Genomic DNA, 10,718 nt, shown 5'->3' on the forward strand with positions numbered 1-10,718 from the left:
AGCTCAGAAATAGACTCATCCATGAATAAACTCCCACCCCATCCCCACTCCTTTTACATAGTGTCTACGCAAGGAGTGGAAAATAATGGTCTTTTCATAATTGTTTTTTTGCCATTTAATCATATGCAAAAAAAAGTCTGGTAATTCACACTAAATACAGATCCAACCCCAGGTGTGATGCCAGGGTGATAGGTGGCACTCTTAGATGATGACATGCATTGAAGGCTAAGAGGGGATTTCTGACACAACACAAATGCACTAACCACCATGGGACAAGAATGACATGTTTGACCACATGAAACCTGAAATCTTTCATTCAATAGAACATACTGCAAGAATGAAAAGGCAACCACACACATGTGGAAGCGAGAGGCCCAGTCACGTAAACAGAGCTCCTAAAACTGAATGTGAGAAAGACAGACTCTCATATTGACCACTGGACAGAACACATGACAGTGATGCTCGTAAAGAATGCTCCAGTGTGTGAGTCCTCAGGATTGTGCAAAACACAGCCACAGGGGGCAAAAGACACTCCCCCAGATAGCCAGCACTTGTCAGTGCAGAGTATCCCAGAGTGTGAAGCCCTGAACCTGCAGGAACTCTCTCACTAACAGTGAGATGCTCCCAGAACGATTGTGTGGAAAGACTCTTCATCATCTGGGAAGGTTAGGTGTGAAGACATCATGACTCCAGAGGTTGCATGTGCACAGTGGTCTCTCACAGAGTCCCAGCGTAGAACAGCCCAGGAGGAGCAGGGACAGAATGTATGGTCCCCATGTGGAACAGCCCACGTGGAGCAGTGATAGAATGCAAAGATAAATTGTTTACTCATTGCTGAGAAGTTAATGAGTCTTCTCCAGGACACAGAGCTGGTGCAGAGTCTGGTGAAGATTCCCCTACATCCCTATTTAATCCTTCTGTCCTTAGTGCTGCCTTCCTAACTTGGATGGTGTGTTTGTTCCTGTGTGTTTTTCTGTGTCTCCAGAGTCCTCAGCTGTGTTTGCCAAAGAGCAGCCAGCATGCGGTGAGGTGCAGGCCAAGGCAGGGGCCAGTGCCACAATGAGCTGCGAGGTGGCCCAGGCCCAGACAGAGGTTACATGGTACAAGGACAGGAAGAAGCTGAGTGCCAGCTCCAGAGTGCACGTGGAGGCCAAGGGCTGCAGCAGGAGGCTGGTGGTGCAGCAGGTGGGGAAGGCGGACGCCGGGGAGTACAGCTGCGAGGCCGGGGGCCAGAAGGTGTCCTTCCACCTGGATGTCACAGGTCAGTACCGGGTGGTGGCGGCGTGCTATGTTAGCCCTGTTTCAGGAGGATGTGTGGAATGACTGACAGCCATGAAGACCCTGTGGTCTCTACTAGGCCTCCTGTCCTCACGTCTCCCATATCCCATTTTCATGCCTATGGCCAAGCCCAGGGAGAGTAGATGGAAATATCGGTGTGACAGCAGTGCACCCCTGTTGTGCACCCTGAGTGGTGTCTCTATGGAGTAGTGCTCGTGGAGTGCCTGTGTCCAGCACTCTGGCTCTATCTGGCTTTGGTGCCTAAAGTAGAGCTGATGTCTCTTGCCCCAGAGCATGTGAATTACTTCTAGAAGCTCCCAGATGACCTCACCCAGCACCACATGAGGGTTGAGAATGCTGGAACCAGATACGGATACATTTCAGCTACCCAACCCAATCATGTTGGAATGTTCTTGAGACTGAACTTGGCATTACCAAAATTTGAGTTTGGGACACTTCCTTCCTTGCATGTGGACGTGGAAGTTAACTATGCACTTGTGTGTCCCAAAATCCAGATCCCTGTTCTGTTGCAATGTTCACACAAAGTAAACTAGGAGCAGAGAGCTGGGAGATATTGACTTGGATGTGCACCTAATGCATGGGACATTCTTCCTCCCTTCCTTCTTTCCTTTCTAATTTTTAAATGCTTATTTTGAGAGAGAGAGAGTGAGCGAGCATGAGCAAGGGAGGAACACATAGAGGGAGAGAGAGAATCCCAGGCAGGCTCTGTGCTGACATTGCAGAGCGCAAAGCAGGGCTCTATCTCAGGAACCATGAGATCATGACCTTAGCCGAAATCAAGACTCGGAATCTTAACCAACTGATTCACCCAAGCACCCCTGGAACATTCTTTTGAAAGCAAATTTTGGTTTCCTTTTGTCTCTTTGAGAATGTTCTGTGTCAGTATCATGCTTGGAGTTTGATTTTAGATTTCAAAAGTGGGAGGAATGAGTAGCTTCTCTGAAATCAGCACACTTTGGGACAGATGAGTTATTATAGTAGCAGCCGCTGACTGGCAAAGCAGTATTTATGTATTTATTTCATAACATTTACTAGTGATGTATGTGTGTATGTGCGTGCAAGCTCCCATCCCTGTCTGGTTTACAGAGATGTCTGCAAAGGAACTTTATATTCCTTTGGCTAAGAGAGGTTAAGCTCAAATAGATGGGCTCTGGCCCCACTTGACTCCTAATGGCAATGTGTGACTATTCAATAGTGTATCATTACATGATTTGTAGATGTGTACAGATAACAAGAAACTTACTAGGAATACTTTTGACCCCGTCATTTCAATAGAACATGATATTATTTTACCCAAATAAAATCAAAATGTTTCAGCAAATTGGCCAATTCCTTGAAAACTGTATCAAAACATCCCAAATAAGGTATAAACAATGTGAACAGTCTTATAACCTTTTAAATAAATGGAACCATCACAAAAAAGTCTTCTCATTAGACAAGATTAAGTTCAGTGGTTCTGCTGGTAAGTTATAATTTAAAAATTCTGAATTACAAATTACAAATTCTGGAAAGAAATTTTCCCATGATCATGGAGATTCTTTAAGAGGATAGAAAAGGGATGTACACTCAACCCATTTTATGCAGCATTGATACCCAAATCTGACAAGTATGAAGAATTGCAATTGGAGGCCAGTCTTGGATGCACGTCAATACTAAGTTTTACACAAAATATTGTGCGAGTAACAGAGCAATACCTGAAGTGCAAATACACCATCTGAGGTCATCACCCAAGAAAACAGAGTTGGCCAGAACATTAGAATATCAGTATAATCTGTCATATTTAGAAGTTAAAATAGAAAATGCATTTTTGTTTTATTCTCACATGACTGCTTGATAAAATTTCTACATCATATGTAGAAGAAGAATTTTATAAACTAGAACATACATTCATGTAGTCAAGTTCTTGATTAACTAGTGACAAGAAGATAGTTCCTTAATTTGATGCAGGGTACAGAAGGCTACAGCACATCACACTCACAGGGCGTCCCCTAACTGGAGCTTGTATATGGCCCCACTGATATAACTGTGTGCAACACCATAAAATGAATAAGGAGAAATAGAAAATGAAGTAATATAACTAATATAACTAATAAAGCTGTAGTATGAAGACAGTGGGTTGCAACTTGGGGGCAGGTGCATAGCACAAAGGGACAAAGTGGTAAGGTTCAAATAGAACGTCCCATAACCAGCTTCACCCACCGCATCCTTTTACATTCTTTAAAGGGAATGGAACATTTTTTAAAATCTTTATTTATATTCAGAGAGAGAGAGAGGGAGAGAGAGCAGGGGAGGGGCTGAGAGAGAGCCCAGGTGGAGCAGTGACAGAATGCATTGTCTCCCTGCTGCTAGCACAGAGCCTGATATGGGGCTCAAACACATGAACCGTGAGATCATGACCTGAGTTGAAACCAGGAGTCAGATGCTTAATTGACTAAATTACCTAAGCACCCCCTTTTCCATTATTTTTATTCTGTAATGCTGGCACATGGTATAGAGGTAGATGGTCTTTTCATAATGGTGCTCAGACTGTGTACTTTTGTATCTATCATCTATCTGTATCATCTATCATCTGTCTATCTGTCTATATCATCTATCTATCTGTGTATCATCTATCTGTATCATACATTTCTCCATCTTTCCATCATCTATTTGGATTATCTATCTATCTATCTATTCATCTATCTATCTGCCTACCTACCTACCTATGTTTCTTTATATATATATATATATATAATCTATCCATCTATCATCTATCTGTATCATCTATCTACCTATATACCTATGTATCTATGTATCTATGTATCTATCTATCTATGTATCTATCTATCTATCTATCTGTATCATCTATCTACCTACATACCTATGTATCTATGTATCTATGTATCTATCTATCTTTTATCTATCATCTATCTATCTCTCCTTTATGTCTCTCTCAAGTGATCTATTTATCTATAATAAAAATGGATGGCTTCTCCACATCACACACAGACACCAACTCCAACCGAGCTAGGATTCCAGTGTAAAAGACAAAACACGCTCTTAGCAGAGAACACACAGCATTTAATGGCCTCAGGGTAATAAAAGATTTCTGAAATAGGATATGAACACACCAATCACAACACACACATTGACATACTTGCCTAAATCACAACTGAGAACTTTATATCATCAGAAGACACACAGGGATAAAAAGGCAAATGACAGTGATGGAGAAAATATTCACAAAACCGTAATTATCAAAGCTCTAATGCAAGTGCAAGAGTGCCTAAAAACAAATATGTGAAGGACAGGACATAATTAGCAATAACTGATAACCGGGCAGGGCATTGCAGTGATACCACATTGCAGAAGAGAAGAGCCAGAGAACTAAGAACAGTACTCCACTGTGCAAGTTATCAGAGACCCACATGGAAAAGCCCCAGGAGGGACAGTATCCCTCCTTGCAGGTGCTGGCAGCGGACATCACAGGGTAGACAAGAGCAGGGAGCTGCAGCAACTCCCCACACAACCATGAGGAAAGAGTGCATCACCTGGGAAGGCTGGGGTGTGTGTGCATTGCAACACCCCTGTACCTCTCCTAGAGGAGCATGTGCATGGCAAAGTCTTTTCCAGCATCCCTATCTGGAACAAGTCATAGGGAGTGGTGGAGCAGTGGTAGAGCCCATAAGTGAAGTTTGGGTACTTTTGCAGCCAGCACAGAGCCTGGAGGAATTTCCGTGTCCCTGCACCCTCATCCAGGCCTGCTCTCCCAAGGCTGTGGCCCTAATGGAGATGGTGTGTTTGATGCTGTGTATCCCTCTCTGTCCCCAGAGACCTCAGCCATGTTTGCCAAGGGGCAGCCAGCATGCAGTGAGGTGCAGACCAAGGTGGGGGCCAGTGCCACAATGAGCTGTGAAGTGGCCCAGGACAAGACAGAGGTCACATGGTACAAGGATGGAAAGAAGCTGAGTGCGAGCTCCAGAGTGCACATGGAGGCCAAGGGCTGCAGCAGGAGGCTGGTGGTGCAGCAGGCGGGGAAGGCAGATGCCGGGGAGTACAGCTGCGAGGCCGGGGGCCAGAAGGTGTCCTTCCACCTGGATGTCACAGGTCAGTTCTGGGGCTAATACCTTATCCTTGATTGCCTGTGATAATGCCACTAGCGCACAACCCAGATGGACCCTGCTGCTCTCTCCAGATCCCAACCTCCTGCCTCCCATTTCACTCTGGTGGCTGAACTCATGGATGTGGGAAGGGAAGAGTGTACAGACAGGAGAGAGCTCCTCTTGGGCACCTTATGGTGTGTCCACATTGCAACGCTCAGCCACTGTCCCCAGCACCCTTCAGAACCCACCTTGGCTCCTTGGTGTCTGGGATTCGAGCTCTATGTGGTGCACTGGGCTGAGGTCAACCAGATGTCCTCATCTACGGATGCTCTAGTGGCTTCTGTAGCTTCATATAAAGGTTCCCATTATCAAGAGATGTTTGGGTTTCAGTAAGCCAGGATAAGAGGATACATCAGCCTCCTGGCCATAGCTGGAATCATCTCAAGACTGAACTTGCACTATTGAGGTTGTAGGTATTCTGGGCCATGCTCATGGGTGTGGAAGCTCCCTCTGTGCAAAACACAAATAGATGTTTATTGCAGCATCTCGGCAGAATACATAAAGAGCTGCAAAGTGGTAGTTGAACTCCTGTGATGTGCACATGTGCCATTTGGAGCTCTTTTCAAAGCAAATCTTGTTTCCTCTATGTCTTCAGTTAGGATATCCTGTGTCAGAATTGCCCTTGGATTCTGAGATAGAGGGTTAGGGAGGCAGAGGAGTATGTGGCTTGTGGGGCATCGGCACGCTCAGTGGTAACAGCCCCTGACTGGTAAGGCAGCATCCATCCCACTGTGTTTTTGGATGGTGCTCCATGACACTGATGCCTCCCCACTGGTTCCAGAGAAGTCTGTGACCCTCTTGTGGGCGAATAGAACTTCAGAGCAGCCCCACCTGACTCCTGGGTGCCCCCACACAGCAGTTTGCTATTGTGTCAGTAGATCATGAGTTGTGGGTGTGTATGGACATCACAAAACCTGTTGTGCATCTTTTTGATGTGTCATTTAAGAGAATCTGGCATTATTTAATGCCAGAGAACCAGAACAGTGGTGACATACAGTCCTAGTGGTTGTAGAAAAGCAAATCTCAACCGACATAAGAAGGGGACAACGTACACAGCCCCCCTGGAACATTAGAGCCAGGAACCAAAGTGTCTTCATGGAACAGTATGGAAGCCCAGTGGCTTGCCTGGTAAACCCTTCCAGGCATCCTGGAACTTATTTCCTGTTCACGTGGATTCTTGTAGAGAATAGAAAAGGAGGTACACTCTTATCCCAGTTCATGCAGTAGAGTAATTTCTGTAGGACAAGATGACAGGACAGAAGAAAGAATTTATAGTCTAGGCCAATGTGTCATGGATTTCCAGGCCTATATGTTAGACAAAGTATTAGTAAACTGAAATCAGCAGCGTATCAACAGAATCATGCACTGATAGGAGGTACAAGTTCACTCCCCCCTGCACTGCCAGTAGCTGCTGACAGAATAGGTGACAGCAGGGAGCCATGCGGACTCTGTGCACAGTCTCGTGGGTAAGACCCTACAGGCCACGCAGGTGCAGTGCCCAGAGACCATTCCAGCCATCCCGTTTACTCCTTCTTTCCCCAGTGCTGCCTTCCTAACTTAGATGGTATGTTTGTTCTTATGCGTCCCTAGAGATCTCGGCTGTGTTTGCCAAGGAGCAGCCAGCACACAGTGAGGTGCAGGCCAAGGCAGGGGCCAGCACCACGCTGAGCTGCGAGGTGGCCCAGGAAAAGACGGAGGTGACATGGTACAAGGATGGGAAGAAGCTGAGTGCCAGCTCCAGAGTGCACGTGGAGGCCAAGGGCTGCAGCAGGAGGCTGGTGGTGCAGCAGGCGGGGAAGGCGGACGCCGGGGAGTACAGCTGCGAGGCGGGGGGCCAGAAGGTGTCCTTCCGCCTGGACGTCACAGGTGGGGACCAGCGTCGGGCAGAGGGGATAAGCTCCTGACAAATCAGGAAATGAACCATTCTCAGATAGGGCTGTGTGTTGTACCTATCGGGGTCTCTGCCAATGGGCCCAGCCCAGGGCTCTGTCCACTGCCCAGGTCCTTGGATTGGGGATACTCCCTGCAGCCCCTGTTCTCGGGACAGTTTCGACATCTGTGTCCCCCAGTTTCTGCCCCTCTTTGCCACATCCCCACCTTACCCAACACACAGCCTACCAGCTTCCTCGGGCACCTCCGGGCTTCCAAGTCCTGTGGTCTGTGGCCGTAGGCGTTCTCTGTCTGGGGTTGGTGAACAGACATGTTTCTCATCATAAACCCACTGTGGGCATCTATGGAGCTCAGTCCTCTTCCGGGGAGCCTCACTCGAGGGGCTTGCCCCTGTCTCTGGCTTTGGGATCCTGAGTTCCAGCTGATCTTCGGTCAGCCCTGTGGGCTTGGCTCTGCTCTGATGCCTTTCTGTATGTAATGTGGGCCAAGGCCCCTGGCTGCGGCAGGGTCTCTCTGAACTGCCTGCTGCCCACTGTCTGCAGTGTCTGCTCATGCGGCCCCTCTTCCCTGCTGGGCAGGGATCCTGGGCTCTCAGCTCTTGTCCCCCAGGCCTGTGGCCACACTGTTGGGAACCTGGCGGCCTGGATGGTGGCCAGCAGGTGGCATGAAGCCTTGCTGGATTCACTCTCAGGCTTGTTCAGCAGAGAGTCAGTGGAGGGCCAGGGGGATGGGCCACAGAGCAATGGGAGTTTGGGGGGTCTCTTTCAGATCTTGTCCCACAGTGTGGCCTCTAGGCACGATGGGGCTAGGCTAGGAATACAAGGGCCCTGCTCTCATGCTCACTGACCTACCCCCAGAGCTGGAGCCTGAGGCCCCCACTGTGGAGAGACCCGGCCACAAGGAGCCTCTGGTGGTCAAGGAGCACGAGGACATTGTCCTGACCGCCACGCTTGTGACACCCTCTGTGGCCGCGGTGAGGTGGTTCAAAGACGGCGTGGAGATTCGCCGCAGTAAGCGGCATGAGACCGCCAGCCTGGAGGACACCCACACCCTGAGAATCCGCGGGGCCCAAACCTTGGACACGGCAGTCTACAGCTGCCGCGTGGGCGCAGACGGGCAGGATTTCCCGGTGCAGGTGGAAGGTCAGCAGGGCCAGGGGTGTCCTCTGGGAACCCCGTGTGTGCTGGGGCGTCGGGTGGGGGGAGGAGGGTCTCTCGTGATGTCGCGCAGGCAGCGTCCCTCTGTGGAGCCCGAGTGGGACTCGGCACAGGACTGGTCGACACAGAGCTCGTCCCCTGGCTGGAGCCCCGCAGCTGACACCCCCTTCCATTCCGCAGAAGTGGCCGCTAAGTTCTGCCGTCCCCTGGAGCCCGTACGCGGGGAGCTGGGCCGCACGGTGACACTGATCTGCGAGCTGAGCCCACCGCAGGCTGAGGTGGTGTGGCACTGTGGGAGCACGCAGCTCTGGGCAAGCAAGCGCTTCCAGATGGAAGCCGCTGGGCCCCGGCGCTCTCTCACCGTGTCCGACCTGCGGCTGGAGGATGCGGGGGAGTATGCATGTGAGACCCGTGATGATCGTACCAGCGCGCAGCTCACCGTCAGCGGTAGGCAATGGTGCAGGGCACCTGGGGGGCTTCCCAGAGGGGGTGCGCATTCTCCACGTCTGCATGGTGGGGGAGCTCTGCCTCTCCTACTCACCTCTTAAGCAAAACTCCTGTCGCAGCCCCCCGCACGGTCAAGTTCACGCCTGGGTTGAGTGCCATGGTGGCAGAGGAGGGCCAGGAGGCCACCTTCCAGTGCGTGGTGTCCCCCAGCGATGTGGCAGTCATGTGGTTCCGGGACGGCGCCTCACTGCAGCCCAGCGAGAAGTTCCTCATCTCTCAGAGTGGCGCCAGCCACAGCCTGACTATCTTAGGCCTGACCCTGGAGGATGCTGGCCAGATCACCGCAGAGGCTGAGGGGGTCTCAACGGCTGCTCCACTCCGGGTGCGAGGTGCGTAGGAGGGCCTGCGGGTGGGCTGGTTCGCAGGCCACTCTCCATGCCAGCCTGTGTCCAGCTGGTCCGGATGACCTCTGGGGACACTGGTCTTCGTTGGCTAAGGAAAGGAGACTCAGATGGGACTCAGGGGCCAGGTATCTACTCTGAAGGGGAGAAAGTAAACCCTCAAAAGGTGCACCTGGTTGCGGGTGGGCAGACTGAGGCTGTCCAGGGAGGCTGCCTGGAGGAGGCATCCCAAGCTGAGCTCCATGGACAGCAAGGTGGGAGGAAGTGGAGTTAGCAGCCAGTGCATGGCAGTGGCAGGGGATGGGGGCAGGGGGATGAGCTCCCCCAGCTGAAGACAGGACCTCACCTGATGATCCGCTGCTAGTTCTGAGTAAATGAGTAACGTGGGCACCTTCTGCAGTGGTCATGGCAGAACATGGGACTGGGAGGCGCACCTGACCAGTGCCTTTCACTCCTTCACGTGGCGTGTCCAGGGGCAGACTGGCTGGTGCATCAGGCTTGGGGGCTCAGAGTCTGTGTTTACCCCCTGCCCCATTGCTGCTTGTTGTGGTGGGCTTGTCCAGAGCCAGAGGGTGGGAGGGGAGAGAGGGGCTGAGGAAGAAGCGGTTCTTGGGGCTTCCGTTCCCTCCTCTACAGTTGTGTCTGTGCAGGTGTGCAGCTGGGCCCAGCACAGAGTCAGAACAAGAGGTCACAGTGGGGAGCAGCTGTGCCAACTGGGGTGGTGGTGGTGGGGCCCCTCTATGCCCTGGCTTTCCCAAGGGGGGGGGCTAGACTGACTGGGGGGGGTGGTCAGGTCCCTCTGTGCCCTGGCTTTCCCGGTGGGGGGTAGCTGTGCTGACTGGCAGGATGGTCAGGCCCTTTTGTGCCCTGGCTTTCCCGGAGGGAGCTGTGCTGACTAGGGAGGGATGGTCAGGCCCCTTTGTGCCCTGGCTTTCCTGGGAGTGGCAGCAGCTGCAGTGACCTCCCTTTCTTGTGACCCCAGAGGCTCCAGTGCTGTTCAGAAAGAAACTGGAGCCACAGACGGTGGAGGAGCAGAGCTCAGTGACCATGGAGGTAGAGCTGACACGGCCATGGCCTGAGGTCAAGTGGACGCGGAATGCCACGGCCCTGGCACCAGGCAAGAATGTGGAGATTCACGCCGAGAGCACCAGGCACCGCTTGGTTCTTCAGTGCGTGGGTTTTGAGGACCGTGGCTTTTACGGCTGTGAGACTCCAGACGACAAGACACAGGCCAAGCTCACTGTGGAAAGTGAGTGGCAGCAGCAGGCTGGGCCTGGGGGTCAGTGTCGAGGAAGGAGGATGGGAGGAGGAGTACAGTGGTTGTCGCCCTAGAGGGACAAGTGGGGGGGGGGGGGGGGGGGAGGGGGGGGGGGGGGGGGGGA

At 51.3% G+C, this 10,718-nt stretch overlaps 1 protein-coding gene across 1 annotated transcript in view; it reads left to right on the forward strand.

The window, feature by feature from the left end:
- Nucleotides 1–10,718, forward strand: part of OBSCN (obscurin, cytoskeletal calmodulin and titin-interacting RhoGEF) — a 154,398-nt gene that overhangs the window by 61,490 nt on the left and 82,190 nt on the right. The window contains 7 exon segments of the mRNA XM_077755858.1: nt 986–1,261; nt 5,110–5,385; nt 7,032–7,307; nt 8,189–8,473; nt 8,669–8,935; nt 9,055–9,324; nt 10,319–10,585. Coding sequence (XP_077611984.1) covers nt 986–1,261; nt 5,110–5,385; nt 7,032–7,307; nt 8,189–8,473; nt 8,669–8,935; nt 9,055–9,324; nt 10,319–10,585 — 1,917 coding nt within the window.

The sequence above is a fragment of the Crocuta crocuta genome, unplaced genomic scaffold (assembly GCF_008692635.1).
Source record: "Crocuta crocuta isolate KB4526 unplaced genomic scaffold, BGI_CrCroc_1.0 scaffold526, whole genome shotgun sequence".
NCBI lineage: Eukaryota > Metazoa > Chordata > Mammalia > Carnivora > Hyaenidae > Crocuta > Crocuta crocuta.